This window comes from Neopelma chrysocephalum, unplaced genomic scaffold (genome assembly GCF_003984885.1).
Source record: "Neopelma chrysocephalum unplaced genomic scaffold, ASM398488v2 Primary Assembly neopelma1_97, whole genome shotgun sequence".
NCBI classification, from domain to species: domain Eukaryota; kingdom Metazoa; phylum Chordata; class Aves; order Passeriformes; family Pipridae; genus Neopelma; species Neopelma chrysocephalum.
Window position 1 is genome coordinate 5922402 of NW_020897760.1, and position 24102 is coordinate 5946503.

The window sequence follows — 24102 nt, forward strand, 5'->3', positions numbered from 1 at the left end:
AAGGTAATCATACAGTCAGCAAGAGCTCTGTTCCATTTCCAGTGCCTTTTACATGCTAACCAGTTGGGAGGTTGTGGTCAGCATGTCACATACACCATCACCCTATCTTCAGGAAGATGAATTTGCAAACATGTAACGTTTCTTTTAACTTTTGCAGAAGTAGAATCAAAAAGCAGCTAGCCAAAAAGCAAAGAACATAGTCATTAATGGATGTATACATGAAGGTGCCTCAGTGCAGATTTAAAGAAGTTGTTGAACTGGCAGTGACTAAATTATTCTAATCTTTACCAGTTGAGGGCAAACATTTTTGCCTCTTCCTGTTGCCATTTTGTTCAGAATTTGCTTTTTGAGGAAGCACTGCAGGAAACACTACTTTCCCTCTTAATTTTTTATTTAAAAACTAGACAAATAGATACATAACAGTAAGAGGGGAAGGAAAAAAAAAGTCATTAGTAAACAAAGACTTCCAGGCTTTAAGAAAGGAAACAATTCAGAATGCTGCCAGGGTAGAACATGTCTACTACATACAGAGTTTCATAAAATCATGGAACCACGAAGGTCAGAAAAGACCTGTAGGATTATCAAGTCAAACCGTTTCTTCTTACTGTTTCTATGTGTCCTAGAATGACTTTGTTCCTGTAGTGTTTACCTAGTTTGGAAATTAATAATTAAGCCACAACAAAAAGAAATCTGGATGAGGAGTGGTCTTCTACATGGAATTACTCAAACTCTGCTATTGTTAAAATTCACGTTCTTCATAGCTGGTATTTTCTTTCAGTCAAATTGAAATGCTAATAAAGATTTGTCTGGGCTGAACTGGTAAAGAATCACTGGTATTACTGAGAATTATCATTGTTCTGTGAGCTAATGAACTTATCTTCATTCCAACTTGTTCACATTAACTTACACACAGTAAACATGTACAGTATCGTCTGCCTTCATGACAACTGAGTTACTCAGCCAGGCATGTAACAAATGATTGTATTGAGAAAATTATGCAACAGCTTTCCAACAGTAATTCCACTTTCCCCCACAGCAGTGTTTCTTACCTTTTAAACATACACCAAGCAGAAGAAAAAGCCAGTACAGTGCCTTATTTATTCATAATGCAAAAATACACTAAATATCTGGCTTTCTGAGAATTCAGCAAGCAACTTTCTTATAAGGAACAAAGCAAGCTAGTTAAGAGTGCTCTAATGGAAGAAGACAGGTTATTGATTTTTAAATCTGTTTTTTAAGTGAGCTTAATGATTGGTAAAGGTGCTGGACTGATGGCCCTAGAGACTATCCTCAATCTACAGCATAGCAATCTATAGCATAGACAGCATTCCAAGATCCTCAACTGTATTACAGCTCTCAAGGGATTGATCCTAAAAGGTTGAATCTACTAAGATTGTTATGAAAACACTATCTACACTTAAAGAAAGTGTGTGTTTATTTAACAAAAGCAAAAAGGCAACAAACAAACAATTAGGTTGAATTGCTCTATGACACTATGGTTTTAAGCAACACTGTCAGAGCTGTGTATTAGAAGGCTATTGAAACAGAAGCAGACTATAATGCAAAGATGACTGGGCATTTTGCACACAGTGTAGTGTTAGGTAAAGACATTTCTTCACAATGCAGGATGAAGCGAAATGAGCCAGTGAGGATGGTAGTTACATAAGCCATCTCTGTTTCAAGACCTTGTGATCTTTTTAACTAACAGAAAGTTACTACAACTATTAGAGTAAGGAAGTTTGAAGGCAGAAATTTCATAGGTTGAAGGTTTTGGCAGTTTAAAACTTACAAATCTGTTAACTGATATTAAGCAAGCATCCTTTTCTTTTTTTAAGCAATCTCAGTAAAATACCACATAAAATTCATCCTTGCAAGAGCAAGAACCAGAAAATCTACACATGGACTCTGCTACTTGAACAAATGCAGTTTAGTTTCTAACTATAATAGCCTTAATAGTTGTAGCAAATAAGGCATAAAGGGGCTTATTTTCATATACAGAGCTCCAACTGCAGTAAATGCAACACGAACATCATCAACTCATGAAATTAGGGAGAAAAACCAAGGTGGAACATAAATGCTGATCTCCTTTAATATCAAATCATGTAACGAAGCAGTTTTTGTTCTTTTACATCCCAGGGCAAAGGACAGATTCACGTATAAGAGTTTTATTGCATTCATTTAAAATAATGTACTTGGGAAAAATCAGGTACTGAAAATGTAATAACTGTTAAATAACCAAAACCTGCTACAAGTGAAAGGACAAAAGGTGCAAGTGGTCAGAGACTGTAGTATTTTATCACTTACCTCATGATGCAGCTCAGCTATCTGATCTTTCAGTTCTCTGATGTACTGGTTAGAATCAGATTTATTAAGCTGCCCTTGAATTTTTCCTTCTTCTTTCTGTTTTGGTTAAAAAAAGGAATCATATTCAAATTATTCAAAGACCTACTATATTAAAAATCTTAGTTTAACCATCTGCATATTTTTGTCACAAACAGAAGCTAGTCCCAGACACCATCCAGCACTTTCATTTGGTTGAAGTTACAGCAGGTATCTAGAGGTGACCAAGCTGACTCTCTCAGCACTAACAGGCAGGATTCTATGGAGGAGCATGAAGAATTACCAGCTTCACAGGTGGAATTCACATCCTATGTACATGAGGTCATATATTTGTTTTAGTAAACCCAATTCACACACACACACACACACACACACACGTAACATTATCAATATTACTAATAGTTCCTGTCCTAAATAGTTAAAATTACTCTATATTACTCTAAATGACTATGTCACCATACACTATAGTATCAAAAAGCATCAATCAGTAAAGCAAAGTGTTAGCACAAATAGAACATAGGTGTCATAGCCCTTTTAAAACAGAATTGTCATAAGCAGCTGAGCTTACATTGAAACTGAGTGCACAAGAGGACATGAAAAAGGTGTTCCCAAGTTAAGTCAGTATAAACTAACAGCAGAAGCAGTAACATTTAGCAGGTTGGTTTTGGCACTGCACAAATAGCTGAAAGCTGTTTGTGTATACCATATGGGAATCACACACTTTCATTATATTTAAGTGATTTTATTGTTACTTTTTATTCCAGAAATAACACTGTAAAGTTAATGTAGATATTACAAAATAATCTGACATGTATATTTGCTCATGGAAGAACTGACTCTAACTACAATCAGCTGGAGCTGCATACAGGGCACAAACTTGGCTTGCAAGATCCCCATTTTTAGTGAAAGGCAAGTAAGTTTCAGTTTTCCTTTCAGAACTACAGATTTTGTAGAGCTGGCAATTCACAAGAATGCATTTAGCACAAAAAAAAAAAAGGGAACCCTGCAATATCATTTTCTACAAACATACTTTAAAAAAGGTCATGCTGTAACTTCCTCTTGAAACATTCAAAACGCTAGAGATCAGAAGCTGATCCATTGAACTGGCTGCAACAGAAATTACATACTTCAAATTAAATAAGCCCATGTTCTAAAAGCTACCAAGTCTGTCTACAGTGGATAAACTGGAAGGATGACATAGAAAAAATTAAGGACAAGGTATCAGTCTTCTTCACAGCTGCTGTTCATCTCTGAGCAATAGAAAAGACAGAGTTTATTTTAAAAAAGAAAAGTAGACTAAGTTGATCCTGCCATTGTCTTTTAGAGACGCTCATGCAGGTGCAGTAGCAAACCACTGAAAAAACATGTAGGGGTCAGACACTATAGCATTAAAATATATTTTAATGTTTCCCAAATTCATCTAATTTAGAGAATAAATAATAAATAGAGAGCTGAAAGCTTACATATTTTAGATGAACAAAAAAAATTCAAAGTTTTATCTGTCAGATTATGATTAAGTTACGCAACATTCTTTAAAACTGTAAGATTAATATTTCTCATCAATACATACATTTCCATACAAGTACAAAGTATTACCATGATCTGACAAATTGTTTCACTTTCTAGTGACATTTCATGTTAGAAAGTAACCTGAACTTAATGCAAATAATTCCCACCTTCTGATGAGCATTTGTTAATCAAAGGCAAATTTTAATGTGAGGAACTTAAATTTAGTAGTAATATTCTTTAACAGTATTTTTTCATTAGGGCGGCTTGACAGAATACAAAAAGAAAAATTGTTGTCAGGAAAAACTTCAACATGGCAGTTCCTTTTAATGTGACCAAAACCAATATTAACAGCTTTCCCTACTATCTGTTAGTATCTCTCACTCAGACAGAAACCTTCCTCTGAAAAATTCTATAGTTCTAGGTTTGCTTCTCAAGATTACCCTAGATTGTATGACATTATCTATTACTTCCTGATTATCATAAAAACTTATTTCTTACTGTTTTTATCAAGTGATCTTAATATCATCCTAGAATCTCTTTTAAGGAGAGTATGGTATCTTTTAAGGTCAGTATAATGTGCATCTTGAGATCGTGAAAACCTCCACGACTGCAAAACAAACCCTATATTCTGCCCCCATGCAGGTTGGATTCCCACTTGTACATCTTAATTCTAGATGACACTAGAATAGTAAACACAGCTAGCTAGTATGTCACTGTGAATGGTGAAAGCCCCAGAAACCACAAGGACACTCATGCTCCAAACAACACATGGAAACTGCACAAATAATTTAATGTTCATGTTTCATGAGTAGCTTTATCAAAGCTTGAGCAGCTTCAGCTTGGATAACACCATATTACATAATTCTTAACTCTTAACATAATTCTTAACAATGACCATCCAACTGCCCAACCAATTCAGGGTTGAATTGGTTAAAGCCTGTTAAGGGCATTGTCCAAATGCCTCAAACACTGACAGGCTTGGGGCATCCACCACCTCTAGGAAGCTGTTCCAGCATTTGACCACCCTCTGGTAAAGAAATGCTTCCTAATGTCCAGTCTGAACTCTCCTAGTGCAACTTTGAACCATTCCCACATGTCCTATCACTGGATACCAGGGATAAGAGGGCCTCAGGAAGCTATATAGGCCAATGAGGCCACCCATTAGCCTCCTTTTCTCCAAACTAAACAAGGCCAGCATCCTTAGCCACTCCTCACAGGGCTTTATTTACAGCCCTTTCACCAGCTTTATTGCCCTCGTCCAGACACATTCAAGGACTTTCACATCCTTCTGAAATAGTGGGGCCCAGAACTGCACACAGTACTCCAGGTGAGGCGATACCACCAGTTACTAGACAGCTCCACTGACATAAGAAAAATTAAATTGCTTTAACGCAGCTTAATTTCATTTAATGCTCCCTATTGTAGCGTTTACTTTAGTAGGAACTGGACATTTCACTCTGCATTGGTTTTATACTGTACCTGAATAGTTTTGTACTGCTGTGCTTTGTACTTTTGAGGACAGCACTCAAATCAACTGTATAGGTTCAAAACAACTTCACTGAAAATTTAGAAGTCTTTAAGGTATGAACATTGCACTTTTTAAAAGGAAATAGCATAAGCAATTAGTAATATTTCTTCCTGCTTTATTTTTTAAAATCTAGAATTATAGACATAGGATGTGGGTTGCTGGTTTGTTGGATTTTTTGGGGTTTTTTTGAGGGGGAGCACTGCTATAGAAAATCTGTTGTATTTGGAGAGGTCATGACACTAAGAATAGCTGATCTCTAGGCAAACAATAGCCATTTTAAATTTAAAACTAAAATATAGAGAAAAAGTCAGATAACATGTTATAAGCAAAGAGTATTATCAGAATTGCAAGATAATGAAAGCTAGCCAATTCTAGAATCTAGGAATTTGTTTAAAACACCCTGCAGTTATATGTGAACGATGCACAACCCACTGGGGTGCTGCTTCTGCATATTGGCACCACTGCAGTGCCCATCTCCTCTTCCCAGAAAGGTTTTTAGAAAAGTAATGCCAGTTGGTGTTATGTTGTCATAAAGATGCTTCATCTCAATTTCACTGCTTTGGAGGATTAATAACTCCTCCCAGTCTTATAGTCTCTTCCAACAGACCAGCTCCACGAGCACTAACAGGGTGAGAAAACCCCGTATCATGGAAACAAACACGCTGTCAGCCAGGTATCACCTCTGCTCAGGTGATAGGTGCTTCTAACAGTGTACACAGCAGAACACAATCCAATTCCCTGCCCCAGAGGTTGTGTATATGGTGGGAGCAGCACGGGCAGCGAAGCAGGAAATGAGCTCTATAGATCAAAAAAACCCATTGCTAAAACAGAACTCTGCCCCTTCACAGTTTTGGAAGCTCTCACCTCTCTCATCCTGCTGTGAAATACTAGAGTGACTGAACTTCTGTACATACAAGAGTTACACTGAGAGTTCCTGAGAAGAAAAATCTGTACCTCAAAAATTTCCTTCTTAGAATGAGGAAAAATTCTGCCCACCAAAAAGTATCAGCTGAGAATCATGGTTTTCATCTCATACTTGAATCCTCCTTTGTCTGGCTTTCCAGGAGAAAAATATCTTCCAAAGAAGCAGCAGTTAGTCTCAAACACCTGATGCCTACTGAGAACTACCAAGCACGTGGAGACCTTTCAGACTCAATCAGCAGACCAGCATGTATAGCTGGCAACACAAGAGTGCAGGGACAGACTGCTTCAAAGAATGCCGTTGTAAAATACCCAAAACTATTACTGTATAATGCCCTCCCAAAATGAAGTTTAGTACTCATGATAAAAATAGTGTTTAGACAACAAATAAATAAATCACTGGAAGTCACCCAAAAAACACTAGAAGCCTTAAGCCTGCTTTTGCTGCTCAACCAAAGAATCAGAAGATCAATGTAATCAAATTTCAGTTGCAGGTGTCTTATCCCAAGAGGAGCAAAAGGACAGTTTTATAAAACACTCAATTATCACATCAGAGTAGGAAAATAAAAACACATCAATGAGAAAAGATGCCATTTTAAATCATAAGAAAACATCTAGGATTGTTTTCACTTTAATAACTGTAAATTTAAAAACACAGAAAAACAAAAAAATGGTTTTATAGGCAGTTGAAATCCAGGCACACTAGAGAGTTGTTGTTCCTAAGATAACAGTGTACCATCTTTACTAAAAATGGCTGGAAGATAGGATGTTTCCCTAACATCCTTGATTTTTTCTGACTTAGAAATATTTACTTGTTAACACCTTGTCTCAGCCTCTTTTCAGAGGAGACTTTAAAATTCTTACTCTGTGGCAAAAGATACTGCATTAAAAATGTAAATGAAGTATATTCAGAAGGGTAAATGTGGTAACTAGTGTCCTTTCAGTGACTTTACAGTGACTCATTCTATACTTTCAAAAACACATCACTAACATCACACACCACTATTGATAAGAGTAAAAAAAAGGTTTCCTGTAATTTGAAAAGATGGAAACAATTTCTTTACTCAACAGTCAGTACTTGGAAAAGTTATTAAACAGAGGTCATAGAAAGGCTTCAGACTAACGAAATAGTGCTAAAAGTTTAAACTGTGGGGGAGATTACTAGCACAATCATGGATTTCCTTTACAGTTGCTCTCAAAGCAGCTTTGACATGGTTAGAGATAGGGTAAATGTGACAAAATTCTCTGAATCTGCCAGGAAACACAGCAGGAGGAAGTGATGTTACTGCCTGTCCAGACCAACCTAACAAAAAGAAGAATGAGTTCTTATGGATATTTTTTGCTTTAAGATTACTCAGATGTAAAACCAGTTTTTTATATTACAAGTATGCCCTATACCTGCCAACCCAAACCACCCATGGATAATTTTAAGAGGCTAGTACAAGTTACCAGCCTGAATAGATATGGAGGGAGAAGGATTAAGCTGCCCCACTCTGCTTCCTTGGCCTGCCTACATTTCCACTGGCCTAATGCTCCGTACCCTAAGCCAGCTGAGTGACAGTAGCTTGCAACTGATTTAACCCTGCCTGAATTTTTCTATTCTTCTTTCAACTACTGCAGGGAAAGCCTTTAAAAAAACAAACAAACAAATCAAACAAACCCAAAACACCACCAATGGACCAACAGGACTGCCCATAAGTGATCAGAAGGATCACTTGCTAATTAATAGGCCAGAAATATTTGCTTGCTGCAGTTTGAAGCTATCAGGCCAGTTCAGCTGAAAACTAGACTAGCTTCCTGAGGAAGCAAACCTGAAGCTTTGCTAATTGACAATAGACATAGAGGGAGACAATGTCCATTCCTTAGCCCTGACTCTTTACATCTTACAAAAGGGTGGGACAACCACAATCAGAGTGCATGCAACCTGACCAGGACAAGCCATTTAGTTACAAGGTGTGAACAGATGTGTGCAATATAAGTTAAACTTCAGTTACACTTCAGTTCCGTGTTATTTTTGCTAAGGAATAACTAAGAATATCTGTCATGTATTGGACAACTCATTGCACTTCAATATACTTACACAGAAAATTAAAAGCTCAGCATCATGAACTGAATGCTCAACCAAGATAAGATGGCATCTAGAATATATTAAAAAATAACTTCCTAGTATCATAATAAACTGACAACTTGCTGCAGAATTACATCTACTGTTGAATGATAAGAGTTCTCTCTCCTTCTCCTTCTCTGCCATTATTACTAACCAAAACTAAGAGTGACCCATAAACTGTGATTTAAATCTAGCATTTGTGTGTGTAACGTCAGATCAGTTCTTATGTGGGAGTAGTGATACTCTGTTACAAATTTAACACCAGTGTCTTGCACCTACACCTACATGAACATTTAAAAGAAAACCACACAATTCAGGTTAAGCATTGCTATGGACCATGTGGACCTAGCAATGAATCCCTAGAGCTTCTTAGAAAAGCCCCACCCCACTCAAAAAAAGGGAAGGTTATGAGGTAGGTTAACTTCCTCCCTTCATTTTTATCAGCTTTGAAATAACACAGCAAGCAGATCTATTTGTGGTGCTCTGTGCATCTCTACTTTAAGACAGACACATACACTCCAAGACTGGCTACGTGTATTTATAGTATTAAATATTGCATTTCAGGTCATTAAGGCAAGTCCTGATTAAAAGGCTCTCTGCTCCTCACATCAGGTCACAGCAAGTGCAGCAACAAGCTGAACAGCAGATAATGGGAGGCAGCTTTTTCTCCAATGAGGAGGAAGTTATTTAGATTTTCAATTTCCTTTAAAAGTGGCATTTGTTTAAGCTCTATTATCAATTGCATGGTTTACAGTTTACAAGCTTTGGGAGTCAGGCTTTCCAACTCCATTACTATTTTTTTGGTGCAGGTGTTTCAAAGGCTTTTGAGCATGAGTACCCAAAAAGGAAGTTTTGATCGTAAGTTTCATATTTGCTGACAAAACATACTGGTCAAAAGTATCTGCTTAGACTCCTAAAAATAAAAAACAAACCTATCACAGTCCAACAAAAGGCTTTCAGGTCATGTCTACAGTGTCAGAAATAAATACATTAACATTAGAGGAACTTAATTCTACTAAATCACTTTTGTTTTAAAAATTATAAGGTTCACACTCAAAATCTGTATTTGACAACTGAAGAAGTTATCTTCCATGTTTGTTTAACTTTGAGATCAGTAGTTCGCCAAAAACCTAACAGGGCAAAGTCATCAAATGAGAAACATGAACTCCAGCCACAGAATGATTTCATACTCCACACTATGTACAAAGAAGGCACAGCCAACTGTCATTTGTTAAGAAAATCCAGAATTTTACTAAGATTGAGACTTGAAATGCACTTTAGTAGGAAACAAAAAACCTAGAATAATAAAAACATAACTAAAAGTTGCATCCTACAAAGTAGTTATTGTGAAAAGGAAGGAGAGGTGATGTGGACAACCAACTGAACATGAGACAGTGCAATATGCAATATCACAACAAAAGAGGGGCAGTGTAATCTTTGAATGTATTAGCCAGAGTCATGAGACAGGTATTATAAAAATCTGCATGCAATTCTTATATCTATAACTTAAGCAAAATACGGAAAGGGAATAGGAGAGAGCTGTAAAATGATGGAGCATGGATGGTTTGATCAGTCAAACAACAGAAAACCAAGATAGATGTATTTACATTACAAAATGAATACAATTCTAACTGTGTGACAGCTACCAGGAAAAAACCCCTGATCATTAGGGGATTCACCATTTGCTAAGATTCTGACTACTTTTTGGGAGACCTGCATCAGTCAAATAAGGGAAGCAGGATGCCATTTGAAGTCTGTGCTAAAGTAAAAATAATGCAAAATGAGTACTGGCTTCTCACCTACAAAATCACATTGTTTGAAGTAACCTTTAAACTTTGCCCCCCTTTTTTTTAGTAAAATGTTAACATGAGTAGAAGATTGACCTAAATTCAGCTACTGTTTTGTTATCTTACACAATGAGAAATGATTTATATGCAATGCTTACTGTCTTTCTAGTGTTCTGATCACAGCAATATCTAAGCATTATATGATTAAAAGAAATGATTGTTTTTTCTTTTAATAAATTTCGTGCCTGCTGCACTAAAGGAAATACAATGAAAATTTTTTATGCAAGCTCAATGAAATTTATTTGTACATTCCAAATACAAAGAGATGAAAAAGCTACAACTAGCTGAGAAATCATCACCTCAAAGGAAAGATTTCAGAGGAAGAAAAGACAATAGCAATACCAGTTTTTAAAAAAATAAACTAGAGAGTAACTAGCTAGTAACTCGGGAATGATAATCAAGAAAACCTTTGCAGCAGAACTCAGACAGGACAACAGTATATGAGTATAGAAAGGCCAGACTACAGTAAGACATCGTGATTTCTCCAAGCCAAAAAAATACAAAGAACAGTAATTTCTGTTCAAGTTCATGAGACAAGTAAAGCTCCAAAAGGAACTGAAAGTGGCCAAAGGATGCATCTTCAGATCCTACAGTGATGTGGTACCAGTAAACATTTCTGGTTTCAAGATTTACATAAAGGGAGTAAGAGTTTTACAATAAATCCTCCCATACTGGTCATAGCAGAAGAGTAAGCACAGGAAAAAGATGTTTGCTGAAATCAAAATATTAGCATCTTTTTTTGGACAGAGGATGTTTTCAACCTCATCTATTCATTGGTAAAAAGTACCAATTACAAGAAAAAAAACTAAAACAGAAGTCAGAGTTAAAAAGAGTGTTGCCATTAGCACGGTACTTGTACAGAAGCAATTATTAACAGCTCACAAGTATGCACATAAGGTAGATTTAAGGCTTTGCTTGCACAGGAATTCATAAATATAGCATTATCCTACTTGGCAAAGCAGTGCCTTGTGTTCTCAGTAGGCTAATAAGGAAAGAAAGTGGAGGCAGAAAAAACCCATGAAGTACAAAAACTAATCAGTATCAAGTTACACATTTAATGCCATCACTTGTTACCTGGATTTCTAATTCAGCAATATGCTGCTGGAGTTCTGCCACAGCTGCAATGCGGTCTGCCTCACGGAGCCGAACTGCCATCACTTCTTCTTTGCTCTGAAAGAAGGCAGAGATACAAGCTAACAAATATCAGTTTCAGCTATTAACAACTGTGCACTGCTTTTACCCAAAATTATAAGAGAAAACTGCTCTGCACTACTGTGTGAACTACTACTATTCCAAAGAACCTAAATTTAATTTTAACCCCTAGAATTGTGTAATATAAATCTAATATAAATTCTAAACTATAATAATCTAAAAAGAAAATAAATCTGTGCAGTTTTGAAAACTTGCTGTTATCAGTTTTCAGGTCCAGAAAACAGCTGTCCTGAAATGTTATATTGAAAATTCAGAAAAAGTATCAACATAATAAAAAAAAGGCTTCAGCCTTTGACTTTATGTATAAAGAAACAGCAAAGCTACAGAAGAGTTACTTATCATTTCCTTTGTCTAAAAAAATAAATTAAAAACCCCACAAAAGTAAATATATTCTAAACCTCATTTAGTCCAGCTATCTTAAATCACAGTACACAACAAAACTTGGAATAAAATACCAATGCACATAACCTACAATCAGCCTCCCACTGTAAGTTTAACCTGTAAGTCTGTCTATAAATGATAGGCAGTCTGAGTTTGGACAAGAGAGAAGGAAACATGAAACACCCTTATTCCTGTTTTATGAGGCAAGTCCTCAAGACTTCAGAGCACAAAACAACTAATATTATATTTTCAGCAGTCTAGTACGACCACAGAGAGAAAGCAGTGCTAGATAGGAAGTGAGCAGTATTGTCAGCTGGAGAGCAAATAACTCTGGGGAAGAGACAGACTAGGCTCAGGTACACCTGCTTTTATGGCAGACTGGTGTAACTAAACTGTAGTTACTGTAAATCAGTTCCAGTATTTCAGTTATGCTAATGTGTGCTTCAAACTAACAGTATTCAAGCCTCCTTTGTTAGACAGTATAGTTGAGACCAAATTGAACATATCAAAGCTTATCTCAGTAGCCACTTGAAAACATGCTATTTGTTTGGGGTTTTTTTTAAAGATTACTGTAACAGAGGTATATCATCTATAGGATCCAATTAACAGTATTTGTAATCAGTGGAGTCCATTTCACAGAAATCCATCATGTGCTAGCCAAAGTTCAGCCATTCTTGCTAAATTCTGTTGCATGATTGCTCAAATGAAGCCAAACCGACAAGTCCACAGGATTGCATGTATTTAACTGAAAGCTGAAGGACAGACGCTGGTATCTGAGATGAGTCAATAGTGTTGCTCTAGATGGCACTGATGCTTTATCTCTGAAACAGAGCATGTTCTCAATTACCACAGAACTTGATATGGTGGTAGGAAGGACAAGACTGGGGTGGGGGCACAAATCTTATGTTGTAAATTCTTTAGCAAAACTGATTAGAAAGATCAGTGGTGAGTTTCAAGAAACAATCTGAAATTGAGTCCTTGCTGTAGAAGCAGTACTCAATCAAAAGGGAAAAATGTAACAGTACACACCAGTGACAGAAAAGAGTTGTCCTACAGGTGGTATGAAATGCAACTTGCTACAAAAATTTTAACTTTTGCTTATGCATTTCAAGTTATCTTTTAAAAGAAAAATACAAGCTACTGAAATAACGTACCAATCCTTTATGCATAGAACAACTGGGGGCAGAGTTGAAAATCCAAATATATATTTTTCTGAGACACCTCTTGAAGCAGAAATATTGCTACCTAGCCAATATGTACTGAAAAAAATAGAACTAGAGCGTGATTTCAGATGACTTGAAACAACAGGAAGAAAAAAATAATCAAACATGAGTTACTAATGAAATCGGGAATAACAAACTTGCTAGATATAAGGAGATGGGAGGTGGAACTTTTAAATATATTTAGTGCTACAAAAACTTAATATTTATCTGTATTGCTCCGTGACATTATCTGAAAGATTACTGAAAATTTCTTCATCAGTTTTCAATATAAAGTCGTTATATCAGCAACATATTAAATAGCTTTATTTCATGTATTTACACAGCTGTCTTTTCATTACACCTACCTGTTGTTATCTGCATTTCATAAAATCCCCAAATGGTTGGGGTTGGAAGGGACCTCTAGAGATCACCCAGTCCAACCCCTGCTAAAGCAGGTTCACCTGCAGCAAGTTGCACAGAATTGCATCCAGATGAGTTGTGAATATCTCCAGAGAAGGAGACTCCACACCCTCTCTGGGCAGCCTGTATTTCAGGCCAAATCTAAGGTGGTAGCAACACTGTTTAGTAAAGGTACAGATACTGAACCTACTTCTAGAAGACCCGTAGGTACAAGTCTGCTGTTACTGCTGGAGGCCGGCCCTTCACACCTGTAACATATTCCTTACATCGTCGTAACAGGATACACTAGTCTCTTGTACACCTAGTATTAAAAAGGCCAGTAATACTACAAGGTTTTGGCCTGAGAAGCACAACAGTGTTTCTCTTTCTGTTTTAAACTTCAGGGGTTTTTTTCCTTTCAATTCATTTTAACATTAAAATTTCATTTTCGTCACATAGTGAAATAACCCAAGCATGAATTGTCTTCATTCACTGTGGTACAGAAGCAGGGAGACAGGAACCTAAAGTAATCCCTTCTATAATAAGGAAAAGTGAAAATATTTGTCATTAATCTTAGATTTACTAAAAATCATGCTTCCAGTAATTTGAATATGGAGAAGGGACAAGAAACAGAGTGACATTCCTTACAAATAAGGAATGAGCACCTTCAGTATCAAACAAAAAAGTTACAGGTTATATGAAAAAGACATATCACCAAGATTGAGAATATTAAAAAAAATAATAAATCAATAAGAATAATCTCAGCATTAAAAAAATAGCACTTAGGAACCCAATGATTATGGCAAACAAGACAGTCAGTAGAAGCAATTTCTTCTAGTTAAGATTCAGTGGCTTGTTTCCCAAAAGTTTGTGATAGAGTTTGAGTAGTCAGTAGAAGTTAGCTCTTCATTGCACTTTTGATTCAGGTTCGACTAGAAACAAATGGAATTGGCAAGACAGCAAGAAAATGAAACCCTAGAAGTGTCTGTTGTCTCTGAGTGTCTTTTTATATTACAGACACTTTTCTGAGTAGAACCACACTTTAAAGTTTATCTTCGTGGGACCACAAAGAAGCAGCTCTGTCAAAACCTCAAGGGATTTTTGTGAGATGGTAAATTCAAGATGATGTTGCCAAAATCAGTAAAAAGAATTTTGGTTTTATGATTTATGCTTCTCAGTTAAGACAATTCTATCCAACAAAAGCAGACAAGACTAAAATGCACATGTATATTAGCACCCAAGTAGTCTATTCAGGATGTTGTTTACCTTGCATTCAATCTCTGCTTGTCTACCTTTCGCTTCATTCAACTGAGCCAGAAGCCCTTTGTTCTGTGCAGAAAGATACTGCACCTTCTCCTGTAGGTTGGTAACCTCTTGCTCTGCCCTTCGTAAATGATTACTATTGATCTGATTCTGAAATTTATGACAAAAAAAGGGAATGAAAATGCATGTTAAGGAAAGATTTTTGATATTAATTTAACTCTCTGAAGTCTGACAAAACAGATTATTACAGTAAATAGATTATTTACCATAAAAAACTTTTGATGAAAAAGCATTCAGAGTTTTCTAAGTGCAACCAGAAGAGTTTGCATGACGTTTTGTTTATGATCAAGATATTCAAATTGTTCTTTAACAACAGATGACTCATTACAAGAATACTATCGCAAAGCTCCTGTACATCTTTTTTTCCCAATTTCTTGCTTAGGTAAGGCAAAGATTTTGTGAACTTATATCCCAACTGCAGCATGCATCCAAGAAACATCAGGTATGTCAGAAATATTATGTGCACATTTCTCTGTCCAGAGAATTCCTAAAAGCAACTTGAGATCAGTGCAGTAGTACCAGTCACACCATTTGTATGTGAAGCTGTGCAGGCCAGTACATAACACAAGAACCATTGCATTTCTCTCAGCTGAGAGCTAAACGGCATAAACACAAACAGACTTAATGCATAACACTGAAGTGAGAAGTACCTAAAAGGTCTTGTGACATGTAAGCCAGACAGCAGGATCCCTATGCCCCCTACTGACCAAAATACACGCATGGGGCAAAGGCAACAAATAAAAGCACTTAAACTGTAGTGCAACAGTATTGACATCTCAATGAAAATTTTAAAAGTTACAGCAAAAGGAAACCTTTATTCAGTTGGTATAGAAAAAGCAGTGCCTCTGTCAGAAATAAACCACCATGTGCCTTGCAGTTAGCTAATCTCTCTTCAATAGCACACCCTTACGTGCTCTAATTATTTCTGGAATTGTTGAACCTTGACAAGTAAAGCTACTGTTTGTTTAGCCTTTTGGATGCACGAGTCTCTTTCAAAAAACAGATACATTTAGCAGATATTCCATGGGAGGATTTCTCAAAAGTCTCTTACAAATCCTTCTCATCAACTGCATGTTGTGCTTACTGACTGGAGAGAAAGTTCACTGATATAATATGAACTCACCACTTTAGTGCACTTTTATTTCAGATTTGTTTGCTTAACAACTTATTCCCTATTTATACGAAAAGAATTTTGGCAGTCAAGCTATGATTGTCTTTTCTGGACAAACCTCAGCAAGGGTCATCCATGCATTTCTATTCTGGCACACAAAAGGCAAAGCTTCTGCTAAAAACACCTGACCAACACACAAACTGCTCTGCTGAGTCCACAGCTTAGTAACCAGATTCATGACCTCAGCAGAAAAGCCAGTATCACCAGAAGAAAGCAAAACACTGCCATTTAAACAATTAGAATTACTATTATCAAAACTGCCAATTAGATTTATGAAATTTAAAACACCTTAAGCATTCTTTTGTTGTTAAACCAGATATAATTTAATAAATTTACATTCACACACAGTTTACCAACTAATCCAAATGAGGAATTTGGAAAGCATACTCCTGGAAGACTAAAGAAGAGACATTAAAGTAAGCTGGACTGTATGCACTAAATTCTTCCATCCTAGTCCAACAGCAGCATCCAGCTCAATTCACACATATCAGCGTTCAAAACATACCTGTGTTTCCATCTCCATCATTCTTTGTTTGGTCTCTTTCAGTTCAGCTTGAGTTTCTGCTTCTCTCAACCGGACTGTCATCAGCTCATCCTGTAGCTCATTCACTGCATTTTTTTTGGGAGGATCTTTCCATCTTCCAGTGGTACGAGCTAGATGACGCTAGAAAAACAGCATGTTTTTGCTGATAATGCTGGATCTTTCCTGGTGTTCCCTTATTTCATTTAACGTCTCAGAGTTATATGAGGACAAATAGCTATAGTTCTCCTGTAGGTCCTAAAATCTAGAAACCCATGGAAACTGTTTTTAAGAACACTTAAAAAGTTGAAGACAGTCATTCCCAGCTACGGTAAGTCAGTGAATTGCAAGTATATCCTGAGACTTTTGCTTATTTCTAGACCTTATTACCACTTAGCAAAGTCAGAGTACTGCTCAGGTACTTCCCTCCTACCAGAATGGTTAGCTGGAAGCACAGGCCCTCTGCCATCTAGGGACCAAATTCTAACATACTTTCCAAGTTAAGTTTCTTGTGGCAGCTGCATTTAAAGATTTTCTCATCTCAGCAGTTTGATCCACAATCATTAGTTTTTACTTGATCTATAATTCAAAATTTCATAGTCTTGGTTTATCATCATTCACTGAAAATAAAAATTAATAAAAGTATATTGCTATCCATACCTGCCAGTGTTCCTCCAAATCTTTGACTTGCTGCCTTAGTTCTTTGAGACCCATCGAAGCTTCTGCTTCTCTTAATTTTACTGCAATTAATTCTTCTTGTAGTCTGGCAACATTTTCCTCATCAGGGAGGGAGCTGTTCCTCTGCAACAAGGACCATCCTCTTAAATATGTATTTGAATAAAACTGTGCTTAGTGAAACCCACTCCAAGAATAGAGACATGGAACAATAACTCTTAGTACTAATCAAGCTTTAAGTACACATCCTTTGCAAAATAAAATCTCTTAAAAAATCCAAGTTTCTGGATATAGTATGTATAAATAACTTCTAACTGCCAACTACAGAAAAAAAAGAAAAGGTGGTAGTTTTAGGTATTCTGACTTCATGATTTCCCTAGATGGTATCTCCATAACAAAACATTATATTTAAAATATTTGAACCCATCAAAAATATGGAGAGAAGTCTGAAAGATTTTGAGCTAGTCGATAAAAATTAAAGCAAACAAGGAACTAAAACTACACTTTAAAGCTATAACTTTTACTTAGGTTTACAGAGAAAATAATAAATGGAAATTTATTTTTTAGGAAGTAGGTCACCAGCCTTTGTCAACATATCTGTTCTCCTTTTCAAAGGAACCATGCATTAATATATATATATATAAACAACATGTCAAGAAGAGGTCTTAGAAATGAAAGACACATGAGGAAAAAAGAATAGAGAAAGCTAAACAGAACACAGGAAAACACTGGGGAAAGCAACACAGAGATGAAATCCTAATAATGGAAATATGGGGAAAAAACAGAGGGGAAGAAAAAGGACAGTCTGTCCAACTACAATATCCCTACAGTGAATCATTGGACATTAAGTATTCAAAGTTGGACTGTGCTTCATCACTTTCTACTGTATTTCTCATCAGCAAAATCCAGTGTTTTTGGAGACATGTAATACTGTGACAGTTTCCAGGTTTTCTTGAGAGTTGAGAGTAAAGCACATGATTAACATTAACAGAACACAGCACAACAGCCATTTATTAGCATTCCATGTTTCAAAATCATGGGATCTGAGTATTGGCAAATACAGGAAGTGAGAAGGTGTGTTTCTGAATGTTTACATCACTGTCAGAGCCATGCAAGTCTTGGCTTATTCAGCAGAAGTTCCCCAGATTACATGATACATCAGTAACAGCAATAAAGAGCTGTACTGTAGGAATTTGAGGGAATTAGCTTCAGCCACTTTCTCATGTGCCTAAGTTCATTATAAGAGACTGAAGTACTACTGTACATCTGAGTTTGTCTGGTGCACTGGAATTGACCCTATTACTCCAGTTTTTCTTCACAGGTAAGTTTTCAGTGCATGCTGTCTCTGAGTTAAGTAGTCTCCTTTTGAATTTTGAAAAATACCTTATATTCTGAATTCTTACCAATGGTCAGGACAGTAAAAACTACACTACTAACCCACTAGGCTCTCATCAAGCCCTTCAGATAATTTAAAAAGTAAATCTTGATTCCAGTGGGTTAATTTAATCAGTAACTAAGTTCTGGCCAAAATCTGGGTATATAGCTCTTCAAAATTTCCTAAGGAAACTATTTCCAAGGCCAATACAATAAGATCTGAAAAGCATGCTTTATATCAGGTCAGTTTATTGGGTTTTTTTTTTCCTTTTTTTATTTTGCTATTTTATCTTGCAGTTAAGTTTTACTTCAAAGAAAGGTAAATGTTTGACAGTTGGTTTGAGTACAGCTTGAGCTCTGGCATCAGGAAGTTACAAGCTACCACAGCACCCAAAAAGCAGCAGAGATTTTGTTAATCAATGGTGGAGGGATTCTTTCCCTGCCCATAATGGGACAAAGTAGAAGATGCTGAAGACCTGGGAATGGTAATATTGTACTCTTTCCTCTTCCTCTCCCAAACTTTTTAGTTTCACATCACCTCAGTGCTCACTCTAAGCCTCCTGCTCTTGTCGCAGGATATAATTTTGAAACAATTGATATTTCCTGTAAAGACTTCATCAGAATCCAAGTTTTCCACTACAGTAGGCTCCAGGAACAAGAGAAAAGGGATTCGTTCTTCACAAACCTTTGCCAGTGCAAACATATCTTAGTTTTATTGCTGTTCTTACAGGTTTGAAAAGCATCTTGTAATCATGAAAGCACAGAAGAGAAAGTTCTAGAGCACAGTTATGCAAAGAGTTACAGGGACCTGTATTCTGTTTGTAGTGCTGTTCTGTACAGAGGGTCCTGGTTTAATTTACCTTTTCCATCTCTAGAACTTTATCTTGCATCTCCTTCAGGGCACAATGGGATTCTGCTTCACTCAGCCTGGCTTGGACCAGCTCTTTTTCCAGCTGTAGCACAAAGTCTTCACTGTATCGTGAACTGCATTTATGCTACAAAGTTTGCAGAAATATGTTTAGTATGAAGCACAGATGGTTTGAAAGGGGTTTTATATACCAGACCTGGTGTGAAAAGTACAGTCAGCTGTGTAAGATCAGGAAGACTACCTTAAGTGCTTACCTTATGCAAGTCTATTAATATGTCCATCCAGACTGCCAACAAAAATATCCCTAATGCTCTGCCTCAAACAACCGCACCCCCACCCAGCCAAATGGGTCTGACTAAACTGAGATCCCTGTTAATACTGACGAGCAACAACTCACACTTTTGTCTCATTCTTAACCAAACAAAGATTCTCAAAGGATCTGTGATATGCAGAAAAAGATGCTACAGGAACACCAGCTAATTACAAGGTTAATACAAGGATCTCTCAATTCCTACTCAAACTGTGATTCGACAGAATCCTTCTGTAATTCTGGATTTAAAATGAAGTCATGTATGGCTTCAACGTACAATGACTTTGGTTTGCCCATTTCTTCACTCCAACCCTTGGCTATCATTTGCTCACCATATACACATTCCTTCTGAGATTCAGATACATCCAACCGAAGCATTTATATTCAAAAGCCTCACTTAACTTTTTTCCCCCTAGTCAATAGTTTAAAAAAACACATTTTATTTCTTCTTGGGTCACTTTAAAATGACTTAGCAGTTTCACAGATTGTCAGACTTGCCCGATAGGCATTTTGTATTTGAAAATTGAAATCAGTATTTCAATTTCTGATTTAGGAAAAAAGGGAGTGTTGACATCCTCAAAGCATAGTTGTCTAGTTACTGTGTTTACATCGTTACCCTGAAAATTAAGTTTAGAGGAAAATAATTCAATACATTTTTGGTGTCATTAACTACATTGTGAAATATAAATACTATACTTGGATTAATAGATTAAGTTTTAATTAATTAAAAATTCAACACTAAAATCCACAGATTATTCATTATACTAAAGATACAACTATATTTTGCTTTATGTTTGCATCAAAAAATTTAGTTTTCTACATCTAAAAACAGAGACAAAATGAAGAGCCTTCAGTTCCACATGATTCTGTTATGGTGTGGCCATAACCTGACCTTCAATGCACAAACCAAAGGCGAACAGGACAAACCAAGGATTTACATGGTCGAGGAAATTATTTTTTCATTTATTTTTATACTTCTGCATGCCAAGGAAGCCTTTTGTCATGACTTACAGTACAATCCAAATTCAGAATCGACACTAACCTTAGTGGTACAATGTATTATATTTCTTGTATAAATGTTCCTTCAGGAAGCTGTGATGGAGGGATGTATACAAAGCATTGAAAGGCAAGCAGAGCTCAGGCAGTTTTTAGTGTCATCAAGACCATCCACTTAAGTGCTCTGCCTGCTTAACTGTGCAGCTGAACACACAGGGAACACATATATATTATGATCCTTGTACATTAATATTAATTTGCCCTTACACATTACTAATGTAATTTGTATTATTTTCAACCCACACAGTGTCTTTGCCTCAGCAAGCAGTGGAGGCAGACCTGATTTGAGTGCAAGAAAAGGATGGGTGGGCAATGCTGATTCATTTCTACGACTGCTTCACATGATGTAGGAACACAAGTACCATAGGTAACAACCTGCAGACACAGAGAAGAGGCAACAGCTTTTTCATATTCCCTGGCTGCTTGTACAAGTTCATCACACGATACACATGACAACTTAGATGGACTCTACCTTTTTTGTTCCAGATTCTGCCAAACATTTTAACCACAGTAGCACTTTCTTGACTATGTTGAAAAGACAAATGTAACATAAAGCACTAAAATTGCAGCTCTACAGTCATTTAATTCTGAAAGAAACAAGTCCTTGCTTAGTTTCACATAACTGGATTTATTTTCCCCCAATTTTTCTTAAACACAACCATTATTTTGGCTGATGACAGATGTAATTACAGAATGTTTCTCCAGCACACTATACTGAAGAGCAATTAACAGATTGTTCAGCAGCTAACTTTGCCCAGCCAACTTTGGTTATACATTTAAGCACTAACTGTAGCACTTCACTGAATACAGTATTTTTATTTTCTGCGTTTTGGTTGCAAATCAGAACACAGTATTAGAAGAGTATATACTGCAAAGTACAGTGAAGCCTTCTGTAAGGTTGCAACACTCATTTACAAGCATATATTCCCTAAATCAACTACTATGCTTTTAATAATTATCAGCCATTTTAGCTTGAGTTCCTGAAAAACAACTATGAAGTTGCTGTAATAATAACCAAATACATGGCTATAAATTACCTTACAAAATGCATATGTTTCCCATCTGAATGCTTAGTCAATTAAAATTCTATCTTCACATAATACAGTTGAAGAGACTATTTAAAAATAAGCATGAACCCATTTCAGCTTGATCTGCCTCTCATTTCTCAGATTCAGTTTTAAAGCATTCAGACTGATGAACTGGGTAATCATTGACAATTAAGGTATCACTGGGAAAGACAAGATTTGCATTCTGGAGGTGTTTACATCCAGCAGAAGCTACCTTTTTCATTTAGAAACAAAAAGGGGAAAAGAACAGAGAATAAAACCTTCAGCATATAATTATCAGGACTAAGTTACAACAGGCTGATTACCCCGCCCCTAACTCCTCAAATACCATTATATATACTTAGCCTGCCTCAAAAGAAAACTGTATTCTGTTGAAGTCAGGCACAACTTCCTCCATGCAGTTCTTGATTTACCACCAGTATGAGGAAGAAGCCACCTTCCTCTTAACTGTTTGGTTACCCACCACAACTTGCCTTTGGCAAGTTTCTGTATTTAAAGGTTAGACAAGCCAAAGACAGATTAGTACCATCCAGTAGTACAATGATAACCTCTGAGTAGACTTCACACTTCATTATGGTTCATCTAAAAACTCCCTATAAATACTTCAGCACAGGAAGAAATAAACTTGTAATTTGGGCTTCTGGTGATGGACTTCAGTCAAAATACTCCTCCTCTACCCATCTCTGTATTCAGAAGTGCTGCAGTGGAGAATTTCTTTATAGACACACACATCCAGTAAGCACCTTCAATACTTACCCTTGAACGATCCAACCTGTGCTATCCAATCTCCTTGAGCAGATTGCATAAACCTCAATAATATATAAATACAAACACACAACCTTTTTACAAAGGACATGTTAACCTTCTTAGAAATACTATGGTTTAGGTGATATTTTTGCTACCAACAAAAACATGTTTTGTTGAGTTTTTTTAATCCCACGATGTTGTTCAGAAGAGGCAGTTGTAAGTATCCTTAGGCAGCTCTTTTCATACATTCCTATTCAGAAATTCATATCCAAACATTACAGTTTCTATCATGCTGAAACAGACTATTCAAGACTGGAAAATATGTAGATTATAAAATACGTAGGATAGATGCTGTATCTTTAAATAAGCACAGATAAACTATCCAGCCACTTACAAGTTTACAGTGCTATCATTTTTGCTAATGATAAAGAAATCTGAAATAATTGGGGACAAAAAACATTAAAGCAGATATTCGCAAGACAATACTGAAAAGGATATTGCCAAGAACAAAGCTACTGGCACTAGCACGTGGTAAAAAATTTACCAGTGTAAAGTAAAATGTCAAAATTCCAAATAAACCCACGCATTCCCACCAGGTGGAGCCCTAAACAAACGCAACTGCTTACATTTGTGTCGTTCCCATTTCCACGCTTGGAAACAAAGTTAAAAGCCTGTTCAAGTACAAATGTTACCGATGCAGCAGCCCATAGGGATCTCCTAACTGAAGCCATTTTAGCACTTTCCCCACGTTGTCTAATTCCGATGGTTGTCAAAACCACAGCACTACTCCTTACACTTCAGAATTAGCCAGCTAGCAGGCACAAATCTGTCCATAACCACATGGATTTACAGTCTCAGTTCCATACACACAGTCAGACTATTTCCTATAGTCATGTTCACGTTTAAGTGAAGGAAAACAATGCTGCAAGCATGCAAAGTAGGAAGCGTGGCTCTTAATTTAACTGCTCATTCTTGTATTTTACTTACTCTCCATTCTCTCAGTACCTGTCCAGTCTTCTGCCCTTACAGCTCCAATCCAGCCAATTTTGCAATCCACAGTTATTTACGGTTTTGCTCAGGATCAGTTCCCATGCCCAGCCAACCTCTCAGGCCTCCCCATCATTGTTCCTCAGTAAGTTCCCAGCATATTTAAAAGCATTAGCTTTTAAAGACATATTACCTGTCGATTAACTAATAAATAAATAGAGTACCTTAGTCTCTTCTAATAAGTTTTAACTACATACAGATCATTAATGTGGATGCCTCAAAAAACCACATTCCAAGGGCACGTGTACTATTGTAATCAGACAATAAATAGCTGGATAACTAGAAGTCTATAATTTCCCACTGCATTTCACTTGAAAGATTACAATATATCTAAAATGTTGGAAAGCATCCCCATCTTCCTAACTGTTAGTTCTTCATGGTGCTGTTTCCTCCTAAAGAAATTGCTCATGTTATATAAACAGCAGCGTTTCACATGACAGAGTAGCAGCTCATCAATCACTCCTTGCAATTATTCTAGCATACCTTTTTTACACTGAA

General features: G+C 36.6%; 1 protein-coding gene and 1 long non-coding RNA gene across 13 annotated transcripts in view; one reads left to right on the plus strand and one right to left on the minus strand.

Moving 5' to 3' along the window:
• LOC113972838 overlaps positions 1-24102 on the plus strand; it is a 65588-nt gene that overhangs the window by 24196 nt on the left and 17290 nt on the right. Inside the window, exons 4-5 of one of the 5 annotated variants that reach the window (XR_003536027.1) lie at positions 15152-15211; positions 18807-19417. The exons of 2 other annotated variants lie outside the window; for them this stretch is intronic. This is a non-coding gene — a long non-coding RNA (uncharacterized LOC113972838). Of the gene's footprint in view, positions 1-14372; positions 14720-15151; positions 15212-18806; positions 19418-24102 lie in introns of those variants that run through there. 2 more of the 5 variants (XR_003536028.1, XR_003536026.1) reach the window with 2 other exon arrangements.
• EVI5 (ecotropic viral integration site 5) overlaps positions 1-24102 on the minus strand; it is an 81238-nt gene that overhangs the window by 19683 nt on the left and 37453 nt on the right. For 7 of the 8 annotated variants that reach the window (XM_027694281.1, XM_027694283.1, XM_027694280.1 and 4 more), the window contains 6 exons: positions 19370-19504; positions 17121-17261; positions 16446-16604; positions 14713-14859; positions 11327-11422; positions 2305-2400 (listed from right to left, as the gene is read on the minus strand). In XM_027694281.1, the coding sequence (XP_027550082.1) occupies positions 2305-2400; positions 11327-11422; positions 14713-14859; positions 16446-16604; positions 17121-17261; positions 19370-19504 (774 nt within the window). The remainder of the gene's footprint in view (positions 1-2304; positions 2401-11326; positions 11423-14712; positions 14860-16445; positions 16605-17120; positions 17262-19369; positions 19505-24102) is intronic. The other variant, XM_027694282.1, reaches the window with a different exon arrangement.